The sequence below is a fragment of the Natator depressus genome, chromosome 11 (assembly GCF_965152275.1).
Source record: "Natator depressus isolate rNatDep1 chromosome 11, rNatDep2.hap1, whole genome shotgun sequence".
Classification (NCBI taxonomy): domain Eukaryota; kingdom Metazoa; phylum Chordata; order Testudines; family Cheloniidae; genus Natator; species Natator depressus.
The window spans coordinates 30,492,624-30,510,609 of record NC_134244.1 but is presented as its reverse complement, the minus strand read 5'-3'; the positions used below and the strand labels follow the sequence as shown (position 1 = coordinate 30,510,609).

At 40.5% G+C, this 17,986-nt stretch overlaps 1 protein-coding gene across 2 annotated transcripts in view; it reads right to left on the bottom strand.

Annotated features, from left to right (window-relative positions):
* The window catches only part of GPD2 (glycerol-3-phosphate dehydrogenase 2), a 123,571-nt gene that overhangs the window by 89,477 nt on the left and 16,108 nt on the right, over positions 1–17,986 (bottom strand). For both annotated transcript variants that reach the window (XM_074967369.1, XM_074967368.1), the window contains one exon: positions 7,629–7,738. In XM_074967369.1, coding sequence (XP_074823470.1) covers positions 7,629–7,730 — 102 coding nt within the window. In that variant the 5' untranslated portion in view covers positions 7,731–7,738. The remainder of the gene's footprint in view (positions 1–7,628; positions 7,739–17,986) is intronic.

Below are 17,986 nucleotides of genomic sequence, written 5' to 3'. Positions count from 1 at the left end.
GCAATGGAGTGTAGTCTAGTAGATCTAACTGGTCTTCACTCTCTAACAGCTCAGCACACGTTACTTGTGTTTAGGTTAAGTTACAAAATACTATCTTCTTACCACTATCGCAGAGCAGCTGTTCTTGTCTATTATGCTGCTTTTCCACCCCTTCCCACTTGCTGAGATGCTTTGTATCTGCCTTTCCTCAATGCCCTATAATCAATATAGTTATAAGTGACAATAGCATGACAATTTCACCATGTAGACCACGCCTATGACCTCCAAACATGAAGGCACATCTTTTTTTAAATGCACTGAATTACACAAATTGCTCAATTTTAGAAAATAGCTTCATTGTCTCCTGCTCTATTGCCTGTGAATTATAGCTGTTAGAGACATCTTTCATCCCTAATCCTGATGAGCAGGGTTCCCTGAGATAACCAACCAAATGGTACAGTTTTCTGAAGTGGCCAATCAGCTCTGTGGTAGTAGAAATGACTCAGAGCAAGGCCTTCCTATAAAACTTCTAAAGAAAAAAATAAATAAAGGCACATGACAGATATTTTCATGATCTGAAGGACAATTAAAATACAATGATATTTTAAATATGTTAAGCTTTAGGCATGTCAACCTTCGGTGTCCCTCTAACAAATAGTTTATTGTTTGCCTTATAGTTCTCTGCTACACATCCCCGTGGGTGTAAGACTAAATAATGGTTTACACGACATCCCCAAGGTGAGCTACTGACTAGACCGAAGCCCGATCTACAGCCTTCCATGGTTTATGAACCTTGGATAGCTTCCACTCAAAATGATTAGATCACTTTCTCCCTATGTTTAAACCCTTATTAGACTTGCAAATTTTTTTTAAATGTTCTACACAGTTGTCACTACTGGTGCAACAGAAAACAAGATCTAATAATTAGTGTCTACTGCTGAAAGAAGTGCGTATTTAAAGACCACAGGCAATTAACAATCAGGTTGTCCTGTAATCATGTACAGTATTAATTTGAGCATAGTGTGTAGGGTTTCATGCAAATTACTTAATACATAAGAGAATGAAAGAGGTTGCTGGTGTATTATACGAGTCAATCAATGGAGTAGCTAAAGTAAAATTGCTTCATATTCTATTTATTATAATTAAGGAGGTACTAACCATATTTGTATACCTCCTCTAAGTCAAGTAAAAATTAATGTGCCTATTTCACAACCTAATTTTGAGAAATTATAATGGCCCACTCAACCTAAAATATTTCCCCTGCTTTTACATTACAAACTGCTTTTAGCTAACCAGTTGCTACACATGTCAAACACAAATCAGATCAATACATTTTAAATAAAAGCAATGTGAATTGTAACTGTGCAAACAAAGATTCACCAGTTTGATTTTTTTAATATGACATTTTCTTTAAAGCCAAATCTATTCTTGGGGGCAGGGGCAGGAAGGAAACAAAATCCCGGCTTCTGGTTCCGTTTCTGATACAATGCTATTCCACGGTACCTTTAATGAACCAGTATGATTCACTGCAGCTTCCATCTTTTACACAAAGTAGAGCTGGGAGTGCGGAATCTCTCACTTAGATGTGTGTCATTGAAATTTTATCAGCAAGCTTCACTTCACTCTAGCTAAAGTCTATTACCCACTGAATTTTATTATATTTAGGGTCCAGTTCTGTAGCTGTCCTCCACATGAAACAAAAAGTTACCTTCTTATCTGTAATTCTGACTGGAGGCCTCAATTCAGCAAGGCACTTAAGCATATGCTTAGCTTTAAATGGGACTACTCACATGCTTAAAGTTAAGTGATTTGCTAAAATGGGGCCACAGAATGACAGATGAACCAAATTGTATGGATGGTTGAATGAGTCAGAAATGTGTCCATTTCTAGCTATCCGCTACTATTTATATTCATGTCTCTACAGTACATGCAAGTTTGTTTTATTTTTTTAATTCAAAAATTCCCTTTCATTAAATTAGTTCTGTACAATAGACAAGGTAAGAACCTTTAACCATTATCACCCTCCCTTCACCAAAAGAGTTGTATCAATTTCAACATGTTCAGCTGGACATAATATTGCCAGAAAAACAAGACTCAGCACTCAAAGGGGGACAGTCAGTGTGTACAGCTGAATAGATCCTTTGATATAAAGTCCTAAACAGATACCATATTAGTGTACATACAGCATGGTGCCTGGCGCACTCGAAATTGATAGTGATTCATCTTGCTGTCAATTAAATGGGAGACCGAAGGAAAGCTGCATACAGGGATTCCATCTGCAATAATGTTATTCATTTGGCGGCAAACACTTGTGTTTACCAAAATAAGCGATTGCTGTTTATATCTACAATTTCTCAGGGAAGAGTTCCTTGAATGGTTTTGATTATATTCTTTGGGAGAACAAATTTAGTTTGGTGGCCTGAATTTGGAGTTCTAAAATAATCTAGTAATTGTAAAGTAAGCATTTCTGATGATAATTTTCCCTGTATTATCTCTAGGTAGGTTTACATCATCAAACTCATAGGTCTGGTAAAATGCCATCATTTGGTAAGAGTAAGATTTAAAAAAAATCTGTTTCCTTTTCCAAGCAAAATATTCACCCTAATAGAGTGACCCTATTAGCCCCATCCAGATTCACATACCCTGATAGTGTAATGGTCATTGTTTATTACATATCAGCCTCTGTGCCAGCTCGACAGAGAATGCAAATCTCTTACAAGTCATACATACAGGGCCTTGGTCTTTAACTCAAGCTGCAGAAACTCATGCTTTTAGCTCTGGGATCCCTGGTGCAACCCCAGTGTGTTGACCAAAATGGCAGACATCACAATAGCAGAAAGAACTGCTTTAAAGGAAGGAAATGTTACCATGAAGGCATGAGAAAAACCAGAGAGTGAGCCAGCCACAAGGAAAGAAAATCTAGTCAATATCTTCAATACAGGCCACATCTGTGGTTCCATTTGTGACGGTCAGCAACACAGTTACAAGGTTAGCTGCACCTCTACCTCCATTCTGGTCTCGGAGTACAACCCCCTCAGGTGTCAGGCCTCATGCATCTCCCTCTCCTAGGGTTGAATTCTGCAGTTCTCCAACTCTCAGACTGGGCCCTAGGCTTCAGAACCTAGAATATCACCTGTGCATAACCAGTGGGTGCAACTGGGTTCAATGCCAGCAGTTCTTCCCTTCAGGAGTCTATGCCCAGTGGTGAATACAGTGACCAGAAGTGTTCTGAAAACAAAGTACTGTTTCTTTCCAATAGCTGGGAAAAACATAGGATGGGGAAAAAAGGATTTTTTTAAAACTGTCTACATGCATGTCTATCTTACCTATAGACTCCCCATCTGCGGACAGAAGCTTAGGCAGGCCTAGCTGCTTCAGATGACCCAGCAGATGCCTGCCTTAGTCTGAAGAGCTCCCCAACAACTTTGCTCTCTAGAAACAGGCTGGTTTTATCCAGCCCAAGTTCTATGTCCCTCAGTTCCTGGGCTTTTGGCCCTGCTTCTCCAAACAAGTTTGGTAGGCTGCACAGGAGGTTGCGCCAGTATCCTCTGAGCCAATGGCTTTCCCACTGTCCTGTAACAACCTTTAAGTGTTTACTTGGTGTGCCTTATCTTGAGCCAGTGTCCTCCCTCTTGTTTCCTCAGAGCCTGCTATTCAACTAAATCAATATATTCATACAGGAAATATCCTAGTGACCAATATTCAGAAATTATTACAAAGCAGCTCCATGTCCATGAGTTAAGCCAGGTGATTAATTTGTCTTTTGCTGCACAAATCAATGCTTATACAGTGATGGTTTGAAAAAGAAGAGGGAATCACTTGCAGCAGCTTTTGGTGCAATTTTCCCAGGACCACAGTTATTCCGTGATACTATAGCTACAGAATTTACTCCTAATACCATTCTTTACTGGGTAATTGTGCTCCAGAATCTGACAGGGGAGGGTTAAATTACTTTTCCTATTGCCAATGGTTGTGAAGAAAACCATGAACAGCACATAAACCACTGAAGAATTTCTTCGTGAATCTGTAGGCAGTCTGTAAACATAGTTGAGGTTAACTGCCTCATTCATGTTGACTCTGAAACCTAATTGTGCTAATTTAAGTGCCAAAATAAACTACCATTGCAGATTATTTTTTAGCAGAAATTTTAGGCAGCTAATGTGGTCATTAAGAATTTAAAACGTCCTCCCACAACTTCTCAAGTTCCAAAAGCCCCAAATCTCCCCAACCCAGCTGCCAAAGCCTCTAGCTTCCACCTGACAATTTCTATGGTGCAGCTGTGTGATTTCAATACAAAAATTTGAAACACTGAATGTGGGAAACAATGTAAAATGTAAATGTAAAACATTTTGTATCAAAATTAACAAGAGCTGCTGTACTGATTGTCTTATTTCTTTTCATATTAAAGACCTCAATTTGTTCATGTTCAACTTGATGCTGGCTGCCACAGACATTTCAGTTTGCCACATCAGAGTGCCACAGAATCCCGAGTCCTTGCCATAGCACTGAGGTACAACTTGCCACAGAGTAAATGAGGTCATGCTTACAGATAAGGGGAAATCCATATGCATATTAATTTAGGTTTTCTGTCTGACTGTGTGATAAATTCCATTTTTGAAAAAGCCACAGATTTACTACAATGTGTAGCCAATTAGTATGCGTCTTGGGGCAACATCTTTTCCTGGTTCTTGTAGATGGGAAGATCCTTTGCCCTACCATATATTTGATTGGCAGGCATTATTAAAGAGAGGACAGTTTTGCTGTGGGATATGCTCACAGCTTAGATATGTCAACACTGTAAATGAGCTGTTCTCCATTGTGCCAATCCCTCCAGTTATGTCCCACCTGCTGCCCTCCATTGGGTGTTTAAGGAAGTAATTCTTAAGGACATCACAGAGCAAATGTGCAAGTTACTACAACATGGAAGCATGAAAAATTATATGTTGTTCACTTGCCACACTCCTTGCTTATAAATATGCTAGAATTTTTCAGAGAAGTTTTTTAGGACGACCCCACAGTTTGCAGTAGCTTCACAGATCAGGTCACAAGCCAATGTTTCACTTGGCCATTAGGGTCACATCCATCCCAGAAAATAGATTTCCATATGATTTCGAGTTTTAATGGAGAAGGGAGCAATTCCCTGAATTTTGGAACATCAATTTCATAAAAATCCATGTATGTAATTAATCTGTTACAATTAGAGCTGAGTGAATAATGGATTTTTTGGTCTGGTTTTTCTTCCAAAATGGGGTGGGGGGGGGGGGAGGGGAGGAGTTATATATATAAATAATCTCATTCAATTTCAATAGAAACCTAATTTTCTTCTAAACTCAGAAAAATTGTTTTGAATCCAACAAAATTTTCCAGTAGACTCAGAACTAAATATTTTAGATTTTCTAGTCAATTTGATTCTTTGAGTGTTTTCTACCATTTGTGTTCTGTTTGTTACTGTCAAACTTGAAAACACTAAGTTGTTTCAAAATGAAGAATTAAAATATATCAACTTGGGGGGGAGAGGGGGGGAGATCAATTTTTTTTCCTAGTGACATTTCTCTGCCCAAAAAAATTTGCCTGGCTCTAGTTACAATCCTGACTGGTATTAGCATCCTATGTATTTGGTTTATTTGAAGGTCTAAGCTTTAAAATGTTACAGTATACTAATTCAGGCAGACTCCTGATAAAGACCCCAGGGAATCTTTGGAACATAAACACCAACTAGTATAAGACAGATGCAGCAGCTGAATTGAACATACGATCCAAATGTGCTATTTTACAATACGCTTTCTGTTACACTATATCTGAAGTTACAAGGATCCAGGACTATCCTTTTTCCAACTTTACTCATGTCATGGGTCACAATCTCTTATTCCTGCACCCATTCTACTATTTCTTTTTATATATATACACACACACATATACACACACATGGAAAAGTTTCTGGATTAATACAAAGTATTCCTGGTACTAAATGAAAGCTGTCTACAGTCAACTATTGTTGCTCCTGCATTAGACCATTAAAACCAAAACCAGATCTTATTTTATCATTCAAATCAAGAAAATTTAAAATTAACATATAGTAAAAGATGAGATGTTAATTGTCCATGGCAAGCTATTATATTGCAAGCAGGTTAAAGCAAGCAGCTGGCTACACATATATTGTGAAAAACAATATACAAATTTAGCACCCAGTCACCTTGCTAAATGAATTGGATATAATCCAAAAGGATTTCTAGGGATCAGGCTCTATTTTCAAGCCCAGACTGGGGCTAGTGGGATCAGAGCGCTGCCCACTCTACCTACTCAGACTGAGCAGAGTTAACAGAAAGTTGGTGAATGGCAGAGACTCTGAAAAGGGGAGCTGCCAGGCTTGAAACCCGCACTAAGGACAAGCCCACCAGGCAAATTTCTACATCCACAGATTCCCAGGCCAGGCCAGAATATTTATAAATCCATAGCACTGCACAAAGCCAGTTACTGTATACAATTATCTGCATAGAAGGCAGAGTGGTGAGTGGATTGTGCTGACTGGTACTTAGTCACCACCAGCTCTGCTGAAGACCAGTCCAAACACCCCATAACCCTCTGTTCACACAAGCACTCCCATACTGGCTCCACTCCTGAGCCTCCTTGGGGAAAGAGGGAAGAGGCCAATAGCTCTGCTCCTCCTTTTAGGAAAGGAGAAAATGCAACCATTTCCTACAATATTAGGAATCGATCCACAAAGTGAAACCAGCAACCCACTGGGTTGTTTTGTTTTTTTTAATGTCTCTGTTTTGTCCAAAAGTACCCTTACAGACAGCCTTTCCCATTGCAGGATTTTGTTTTGTCAACGTTTTAATTAACAGGGGGAAAGGAGTCTGTTCTGCCTCTTGGATTTTGACAATGACCAAAGTTTTCAAAGATGGGTGCCTAAATTTAAGCACCTAACCATGGAAGTCAACAGAAATCTTTGTATTAAGTTCAGTGGGAATTGGACCCAGTCCCCAAAGTAAGTGGCCTGATTTTCAGAGGTGTTGAGCAGCCAGGACTCCCATTCTGAAGCAAGAGAGAACTGGGAATATTCAGCACCCATGAAAATCAAACCACTTAATTGCTTATCTGATTGCTGAACAGGGCTCATCTACACACATGGGGTAATACACTCTACAGGGATGTCATTTCTAAAGTGCACTAATGAGTTACACATTAATTGGTCCACGTAGATCCTGCTGGTGCATTTTAACACAGTGCTGTTTTAATCAGTACTACATTAGAGCGCACTAGGGAACCTTTAGTGTGCACCAGAGATCATGTAGACAAGCCTGAGTTTGAAAATATTGGCCTACTCTATTCTGTTACCCATACTGGTGAAGAAAAACCTACCCCACATGAACTCAACAGGAGATGAGGAAGTTTTCAAAAGCATTTTTATGGGAAGTTTAAAGCATCAATGTTAAAACGATTACGAGAATAATGTCCATGTTTTCTTACTGTTCAAAGATTTACAGCAATGAAACGTCATTAATACAGTACTCTAAATTAGTTCCAACCAAATCAAGCTCAGAGGCCCTTGGCATTCATATCCAAACAAAGCTATTCATATAAACCTAACATACGCTTTAGCAGATTTTAAGTTTCATATTTTATCAGAAATCGTAATTAATACTTACGTGTTTGTTTCTATACTGAGAAAATTGAGAGAGGCCAAAAACTGTTGCTATGGCACCTCCTCCAATGAGAACAGTTCCTTTTACTACCTTACGAAATGCCATTTTTTATTCTATAAAAAAGAAAAAGAGTAAAATTAATATGTTTCACCCATGTTAGAATTTAGACTGTCTAGAATAAAGCACTAATTACAATTAGAATTGGTGCTGAGGATATAATATTTGGGGATAATATATTAATGATTTTGGTTGTAATATTATCAGTACAGAAAGTCGGGAAGAAGATAGGAGCAAAAATCCTTGGGAAGTGTGTGTGTTAGAGGAAAATAAGTGAGGAAAGTGTATAGAAATATTTAAATGTACTTAATAATTTACACACCTAGTACCTATCTCAACTGTAGGCAAGTACTTATGAGCAGAAGCAGCTGCTTTTGCCATAAAACATCCTAAGCACAACTAAAACTTCCCACTACTACTGTTTGACAGGTGAACTCCAGCCCAGAACTAGCCACTGAGTACGCTTTGCAAACAAATTCGCCTTTTTTTTCCCTTTTTGCAAAACCACCACTAGCTATCCTTCCTCATTGTCCAGCTCCTTTTTATAACCCCATTTGCCCAACAGGATTGCACTCTAATCTGCCACCCGGGGCATAAATGAGGGCAAGGAGGCAGAGCCGGGGACCTCGGGGACCTCCTCTGCCATAGGCTATCACAAATTCATGGTCTTTCCAGACTCTCCGGCATGGAAAGAGGGAGGAGAGGGGACCTGGAGATGGGGAAGGTGGCTTCCTCCTCGGACTGCAGCCCCTGGGGCTCTCCTGGACCCAGCTTCCTGCTTTCCAGAACCCAAGGCCGCCATCTCCTCATACTGCCTCTTCCACTTCCAGGCTCACTCCAGAAAGGGATACGGCAGCTCAATGAGGACATGGAAAGTAACCTTCTTAGGAAAATTCTGATTGCACCCCCCGATTGCCACCCAAGAATGATAGGCAAAAAGAACAGTGGCCTAACAGACAATGAATGCTTGTTATATCTAGCCATGCTGCAGAGAGGGGTCACTGATGGTCAACAAACCACCAATGGGAGGCAGTGGTAAAGGCAACAGACAAGACACAGTAGTTCAAAAAGAAGTGAAGAAGGGTAGATTTGAAGTGCAGGACTCCACCTCCTAGCTGTTGAGACAGAAGACTAGGATTGTGTGTCAGACATTCTTAGAGAACAGTGTTTGAATGCAGGACTGTCTCTAAATCCTAAATAGGCGTAGCCTACCCATTTTTCCTCAGAACCAGCAGAGCTTCACTCACAAGAAAAAATATGGGCTGAGTGAGACTGGAGCAGTAACTAGAAGTCAGTCAAAGTTGTTTGGATAGGAAAGTGTTCTTTGTCCATGCCCTACATGAATGGAACTGACTCCATAGTGAGATTTGGAATAGTAAAAGTTTAAAGCTTTGTATGAAGTCACAATTTTCTGCCCTTTTAGGAAACTCGGCAGGGTATAGTGAATGACACGATATTATAATCTAGTAAATCTTTTCCTTCTCCAACTACAATAGATCTTATGATCTCAATGTCTGTTCTCTTAAACTGAGTATATGTAATTGCTTTTGATAATGACAACTTTCTTGTCAAGCACCTGCAGAAATAATCTTGAGTGACAGAGGAGTGTGATTTGTATAATCCTGTAAATATGATTAGACTAGACATCTAAAAATATACTGTACATCTCCATATACATGTTTATTTATTTCCTATCTAGCCATCTGCTAGACCAGGGGTCAGCAACCTTTTAGAAGTGGTGTGCCGAGTCTTCAGTTATTCACTTTAATTTAAGGTTTTGCGTGCCAATAATACATTTTAACATTTTTTAGAAGGTCTCTCTCTCTCTAAGTCTATATATTGTATAACTAAACTATTGTCGTATGTAAACAAGGTTTTCAAAATGTTTAAGAAGCTTCATTTAAAATTAAATTAAAATGCTGATCTTACGCCGCTGGCACACTCAGCCCGTTGCCAGTCTGGGGTTCCATTCACCTAGGGCGGCAGCAGGCTGAGCGGGGCCTGCAGCCGGGACCCCAGCTGGCAAGGGGCAGGATCCAGAACCCCAGACCGGCAGTGGGTTGAGCGGGGCCAGCAGCCAGGACCCCAGACTGGCAGTGGGCTAAGCGGGGCCAGCAGCCAGGACCCCAGACTGGCAGTGGGCTGAGCGGGGCCAGCCCACTGTCTGTCTAGGGTTCCGTCCGCCGGCTACTGCCAGCCAGGGCCCCGGTTGCCGGCCCCCGTCAGCTCGCTGCCGGCCTGGGATCCCAGCCCTGCCCACACAGAGTGGGTACCTACCTTCTCCCTGGTTCTATCCATTCTCTTCCCCTCTCTGCACTGAGATGAGGGTGGGAGTGTGCTGAGAACAGGGCTGAGGGTGAAGGAAAAGGCTGGGGGTTGGGGTGCAGGGTCTGGCCAGGAGCTAGAATGAAGGAGGGGGCTCAGGGTTGGGGCAGGAGGTTTGGCTGTGGAGCGCTTACCTGGGCAGCTCCCATTTGGTGCGAGGGGTGCAGGTGGGAATGGGGGGGGGGGGTTGCAGGAGCTCCCATTTGGTACTCAGGTTGGGAGTAGGGATGTGGGGGGTGCAAGAGTCAAGGCATAGGGTGTGGGGGTATGTGTGGGGGGTACAGGAGTCAGGGCAGGGGGCTGGGTATGTATGGGGGGTGCCAGAGTCAGGGCTGGGGTTGGGGGGGGTGCAGGGGTCAGGGCACGGGGGTGGGGGTGTGGGCTGGGGTCGTGGGGGTGCACCCAGCCCCCTGCCCTGAGCGGCTCACAGCAGGGGGCTGGAGGGGATATGCCCCGATTCCACCCCCCCCTTCCCTAAGGTCCCCGGAGCAGAGAGAGGCGCTGCGGCTCCACTTTTATGTCTCCCCCACTTTCACCTCTCCCCCTCCGTAGCAAGGGCCGTCAGCTGATCGGCCACAGGGAGGGAGAGGAGGGGCAAGAACGCCGCACTGTGGGGGAAGAGGGAAGCTTGCCTGCCCTGCAAGGAGAGCACGGTGGGTGGAAAAGAGCAGGCCGGGCCTGGCAGGATTTTTAGTAGCACGCTGCTGTCTGCCTGGGTGCGGCAGGCAGCAGCGTGCCATTAAAAATTGGCTCATGTGCCGTGTTTGGCAAGCGTGCCATAGCTTGCCGACCCCTGTGCTAGACAAAGGTACTTCAGTCTCTTCAATAGTATGGGAGAAGGACACGGTACAGATGTTTTAAAGACATGTTGAATAAGGTCACTCAGATCCAAATCACCATGCCTCCTAGTTCAAATCGACGGGGAGGGATAGCTCAGTGGTTTGAGCATTGGCCAGCTAAACCCAGGGTTGTGAGTTCCATCCTTGAGGCAGCCACTTAGGGATCTGGGGCAAAAATTGGGGAATGGTCCTGCTTTGAGCAGGGGGTTGGACTAGACCTTCTGATGTCCCTTCCAACCCTGATATTCTATGATATATTGAACTGAGAACTAACGGTCAGAAAGCCATTTTTAAACAAGCATTGGTCTTTGTGTGTGTTCTAATGATAACAAACATCATCTAGATACATATTATAAACAAGAATATCATTCTCTCAACAGTATAAAGGAACATGGAAAGAAAAACTGCAAATCCAAGATTAGAAGCAAAAAAGTTAAATTATTTGCCTGTTCCCTCCAAGGTGGGCCTATATGGATGGGACTCTCAGGAGTTCAGAAGAAAAGTCACCAACAAGGCTGGGTTTCATATCTTGGTGTCTGGGCTCCTCTGCAGTGCACATATTTATAGAGGTTTGACTTTTATAATAAAGGTTGGGTCCCTGTAAAAGCACTTACTGAAAATCAGGCCTCTTTACGGTGTCTCAAGTTAGGCACCTGAAAACAGGCACCCAAAAATCATTAGATGCTTTAAAAAAAAAAAAAAAAAAAAAAAAAAAAAAAAACACCTCTTAGTCCAAATTATTTACTGACTGCATGTCAAATTAGTTACAGTCAGCTTCCCTGACCCTACCTCAACAATAGCATGATGCATTTCATTCTGCATTTAGGATAAAACAATACAGAAACAGTTTTGATAAAATCACATAGCCACTTCTTTCTACTTAGCAAGTCAGAGGGAAAGGCTATGCAGTAGACAGCTCCAGGAACATTTTCCAGAAATGTTCTTGAAAGGGTTAAAACAACCCTCAAGAGCACTGCTCAGAACTTCGGTCCCAATAATCTGGGAGTCCAATTTGGCCACTGCTGTCACAAAGTCTGCAATATCTTAGTCCAGTTCTGGGGACACACCTATAGGTTATGTTTTCCCAGCAGAGTTAACTCAAGAGAGTATCTGTACTCCAATTACTTCAAGGTAGCCTAGTCTGAGTAAGAGGGATCATGCTGTGAAGTAACAGTCAAGCTGCTGCATCCACACTGTGTGGCATTCAGACTTCTGGACCATATCCCATGGTTCTTTGCAATGCACTAAGATGAGCTACTCTAGGAATTATTTCCCAGTGAACTGCAGGAGAACTTGTCCGTCCTTTCTGGGTACATGGTAAGAAATGTGGGAAGGCATTGGAGTACCACCAGCACTCAAGCAGAGCTAACATCCACACTGCAGAAAAGTCATGTTAGCAACTGACAAGTTGTGCTAACTTGAACTGTAGCCTGTACCCCTTGATAGGCCAAGCAACTTGAGTTAAAAGCACAACCACACCCAAAGGTTTGTGTGTGGACAGAACTCAAGCTACGAAAAACACTCGAGATATAGTGAAGATAAACTCAGATTCCATGAGAGTAGTACATATCAGTGGTAGCATACATCTATGCCAAAGCATCAGGTCTATATGACATGCATCCACTAGTAATAGTCTAACTCGTAACATTGTATCAGTGTGAGAAACAGCAAGAGGATAAGTCACTAGATCCATCTATGTACTGAAAGAATGAAAGAAAAAGGCAAGCAGAATACTCTTGGATGACTCAAGTATATTACCTCATGTGAACAGCTCCTGCCAATAAGGTTTATCAATCAGTTTTGCAACATATTTGTGGCAGAGGCAAGGGGAAAAGTAAGTAAGTGAGTTCATCTGTTTTGAAATACATGCCAAGGCATGCCTCCTGACTTGACAGATTAAGAATTTCCTGAACCACAGCCTAGAAATAAATGACTTCTCTCATAAGGATGGACAGAAAAGCAGCAGATTTGCTTTTAAAAACTTCCATCAGTGATGTTGCCAACCTTTTTAGTGCAATTAGTCTATCACTTGTTCTTTCATTAAATTCACATGTACTCCCTCAATGTGGCCACGTAAAGAGCAGCCCATCTTTCTCTTTCACCACAATGCAGGAGAGGAGGCACAGAAAACAGTAAAAGAAACATCTTAGAGGAAAAGTAAGTTGTTTTGTTAACTAGAAAGGAAAGTAGGGTGCAGAGGTGTTGCACTAATGCTCAGATGCTATGGAGATAGATAATATAGACACCACAAAAACCTGCTGAAATCTTGAAGCTAGTAACCTCTAAAAGGTTCTGTCATGCATTCAAATCACCTCATTTTCTCCAATCTTAACTACCCAATTAAACAAAAGAAGTCCTTGAAATCCTTACTTGTGTATCATTGAAGTACAATTGCCTTCACTACCAGACACACCACCTTACTGGATTTGCTATTTCCAGTTATGGTTTTGGTAAACCTAATATCTTAGTTCATAGTGGTTTCAAAATGTGACTGCTGCAGAGAAGTGCAGGAATTTTGGAACGTTTTATGATGGAAAGGAAGAGAAACAATCAACATAAGTAAAACATCCAATACTCAAAAAGAATTAAGGTGCCCAACTAGAAAAATTATATTGCCATCGTCAACATATCTTTTGTTTGTAGGGAATTACAAAAACGGAGAATTCAATTTCAGTGAATGTATAACCATTATCAAAGCAGTCCATGTACCACTACTCCTACTGTAAACTTTCTTCAATAGCCAGAATAATAATTAAGCATTCCATTTGTAAACTAGTAGTCCCACGTTAATCTGGAAGCAGTTTCACACATTTGATGCAGCAGGAGTGAAATCACTTCAGAAAACATAATGAATCTCTAACTTGTAAATGCTTGTTCTGGGAACACAATATGTTCTAGAATCCAAGTGAATTAAAAAAAGAACAAATTAGCATCTTCCAACACCAGGCAAAAATCAGCCTACATTGTCTGAGAATGAACTGACCATAAAGAGAATAAATGGAAGCAATTCCTTATGCTGTTTTTATATGGTTTATATTTTTATGTAATTGAACACATTTTATAAAATGTGATTTATTTCTAAATCATGAAACCTATATTTTTCCCATTCATATATATTCAAGTAGTGTATATCAAGGATCAACAATTTACTTGAGAATTCAGCTCAGTGCAGTAGTTTATGGTAAATAAATAGTAGCTAACTACCAGTATCACCCTACAAGATCCTTAGCATCCCCAATGCCCACTGCTTCAAATGAGCTGAAAGCACGCTATGGCTTATAGAATCAGACATCTACATCTTTAGAGGAAAAAGCACAGAAAACTAGACAATGCAAATCTTAACACAAAGCAAATCTTACTTTTTAAAAATGATACACTTGCACTAACAAAAGTATTCCACTTAAGGTAGTTATATCACATCGCTACACAAAGTACTAGGGAAAACTTTGCTTATGGTTTCCCCAGAGCAGAGGGCGTCAACTTCACCAGCAGGCAAAATACACCAAGGGTGAAATCCTGACCCCACTGAAGTCAGTGGCAAGACTCCCACTGACTTCAGTAAGGCCAAGATTACACCCAAAGAGTGCATACAGAATATAACATGGAAGAAAGAGAAAAGCAGTTTGGAAACAGAAGTGAAATGGAACCTATGTCAGAGATTTAAATATACTGGCTATCTAAACAGAGTCAACCTTTCACAAGTGTAAACGGTAAACTTCAGAATATTAGTCCATGAGAATTCAGTAGTTTTAGTTATGAAAATAGTGCCTTATGCATGGTCTTTCTGTAATAATGTCCCTTCTAGCATGTAAGTGAACTCTTTTTATAGATACCGAACAGCCTTGTTTGTTTAAATTGGAATTGTCGTGAAGTTAATTGAGAACAAAAGTTGTTTAAAAAGTTGATTTATATTAATTAGTTTTTAACTCTAAGCTGAAAATGGAACCCCCTTAAGAAGGTAACATGCAGAATAAGAAAATGTGTCATTTATCAAGATCATTTTGAAACAAAGATTGTGCACATATTTGAACTGACATTCTGCACACCATTTTCATTCAATAGAATTAAAGGTAGAGAAATTTGAGCTGGAACACTAACGAACATGCTGACAAAAATCGTAATGCTCATTTCCACATCTATGTGCTAGTCAATTTAAAAAACAGTGGTTTCCAAGGCAACTTTACCCATTATATTATTTATCAGCGGTTTCTAAACTTGAGAACCATAATCTTAAAGAAGCACATTCTATTAGGGCATTTTAACAAATATTTTACCACTATTTTCAGAAAAGTCTAGTTTTTCTAGGTTGATAGCAATAACTTACCTATTGGTTTTGTTCAACTGACCTTTACATTTTCTTCATTATGGATTAAATAATCCTTTGTGCATCAGCCTAGAGCTACAATTTTTCCGTATCACACAAAGTATCAGATACTTTGTGAAGAAAAAAAAAAATCACAAAGTTCTCTATCGGTATTTTCTTTTTTCTATGCTAGTTTTCTGCAGCTTGTGTCTGCAAAAATGCTACATAAAAATAAAGAAACAAAATCAGACTCAATTAACTGTTCAGATACACACCTACACACAAAAGTCACAACGAACAGCCAGACAAATCCGGCTACTATTTAAAATGTAAAAACTAAGGGGAGGAGACAGTCATACTGTTAATACCTCTACAAACATTATTTCTTTCCTGCCCTTACCCAGCATATGCTTAAATCAGGAATGTTGTAGGTGCTATGGGAATCACTGGGTCGCTGTCAGGGGTAGGCTAAATAGGATGGCACCTAAAATTATTTATTTATTTTTAAAAGGCTACTCCTGCCTGGCCCCACCTTAGCTACCAGCTGGAATATCTCCTTTTAAGGGTACCCTAGCACTGCTCCTTTGTGAATAGCAGCATACTGACCAAGATCAGGAACCACCACACCGGTATGGCTCTGGCCCAAGCACCCTCTCCCATCAGCTTCCTGACACCACCACCAGAACCACCACCACCACGATAATAGTGGCTTAGTGCGCCAAAGTACCTAGTGCTGATCCTGGAGCATTGGTATCTCAACACAGCTCCTTACTGCAGATTCTTGAATGCACTGAACGGCCAGATTTTGTGAGAATTATCACATGCTATCCAATAAAGCAAATTTCACTCATCTATTATTTTACCAAAAAAAATGCATCTTCACGTATTTAAGAGAATTAATTTTACCACTGATTTATGAAGAAACAGTCCTGCAAAAACAGTATACACCCAAATCTGAAAGATTGTGAAGCCTTTTCTAGTATCACCATCAACACCTTCATACAACTTGCTCCATAACTATTTAGTTCTTAAGTTAAAAGCTTATATGTATTTGGAAAGAGGATGATTTTAAATTCTAATAAAGGACCACCTTAATTGCTGCAAATACACATTATATGTAAAACCACACTGAAGCATCCAATTATTATTTTTTGCTTGATATGAAACAGTGGTTTTCAACCTCTGGGGATACACAGGCTATGTCAAAGATTTTCAGAGGGATCTGCACCTCCAGTTTTTTAGGGGTCTGCAAATGAAAAACGGTTGAAAACCACTGCTATAGAACTACTGATGTGAGAAATTTACACTTTGTATAGTATGTATGCTTCTTAAAGATACCTTGATATCTCAAACTAGGCTGCCAACGAAAGACTACCTTTTACTTTCATGGCAATTAAACTCTTTTGTATCAACACCCCTAAATCACAGAGCAGATTACCAATTTACATGTAATTAGGGTGACCAGATAGCAGGTGTGAAAAATTGGGACAGAGGGTGGGGGGTAATAGGAGCCTATATAAGAAAGAGCCCCAAATATCGGGACTGTTCTTATCATATCGGGACATCTGGTCACCCCACATGTAATACTTCAGGGAACAGAATACTCCTAGAAGACCAACTACTGAAATAGACTGTATGGGCTTCTCCTCACTGCTAAAAATGATGTTTTTAAAAAAAACCTTGGGGTAACCAACATGCATGAGTTTTCCTGTGGTAAAAGACACAGTGAAGACCAGGCACTTCTGTTTTACTGTGAGGTATATTCATGGAGGTCAACCTTATACCCCCAACCTGGAGTGGACCTCTGCAACTTTATCTCATGGTAAAACAAAAATGCCTGATCTTCACTGTGTTTTTTTTTTCCTCAGGATCACCCCAATGTCTGAAAAGGAAGGGGGGGGAGGGGAAGCATTTTACACTCCAGAGAAAGAAAAGCAAGCCGTGTGTGTGTGTGGTGTGTGTAAATAAAAAACAGGAACAGAAATTGTTTAACAACCTATGATCTTCGCATGATGCCCTGTCATTAGCAATCCGCCAAAGGAAGTAACAATGCCCTATAAAACACCAACTGAAAGCAGAGTGGTCTATATAGGGGTGCACACACAGACACAGTAAACGGTGTTCTAAAGTAAGGGCTATCATGGGCCCAGATAGGGGCAGATGACCCAAGAGGCATGACATGAGAATTACAAGCATTTATTGAAATCAGAAAAATAAACTAGGCATTGCAAAGAATCATCTGACAGTAGATGTATAAAGTTTTGTACACTTTTCTAGCACATACACATTAAAAAGACATCTATTGCAAGTTCTGAGAGAAAATTTTATTCCTCTCCAAGTTTGAGATAGACTGTTTGTGCCGTCAATAACTTTTTTAACTATCTGTATTAATTTTAAAGGACTACAAAAATAAATCAGTTACTATACAAGGCACACATTGCAAAATGGACATAAAGTTATGCAAACAGGTTTATTCCACTATATTCCAAATATTTCAAACAGTTAATAGCATGAGCAGGAACCTGGAGTGCTGTAATTTGACAAAGACTTGAAATCATAAACTGCCACTAAGTGTCTTGTTCTTAATCTCTTATCCAAATGCAAATTATACCTGCATAACAGAACCACCCTAAGATCTATGATCTTGATCCAAAGTCCAATGTGGTCAATGGGAGTCTTTCCATTGACTTCTACAGGGCTTGGATCGTGCTTAAAGAATAACCGAGGAGCACTGAAATTCTTCAGAGCCAGCCTGTAACTAGTTATTTGTATTATGGTACACATAGTTCAATCTGTCACACAAAGGGTTAAGCAAAACATGCAGAATGTAAAGCATC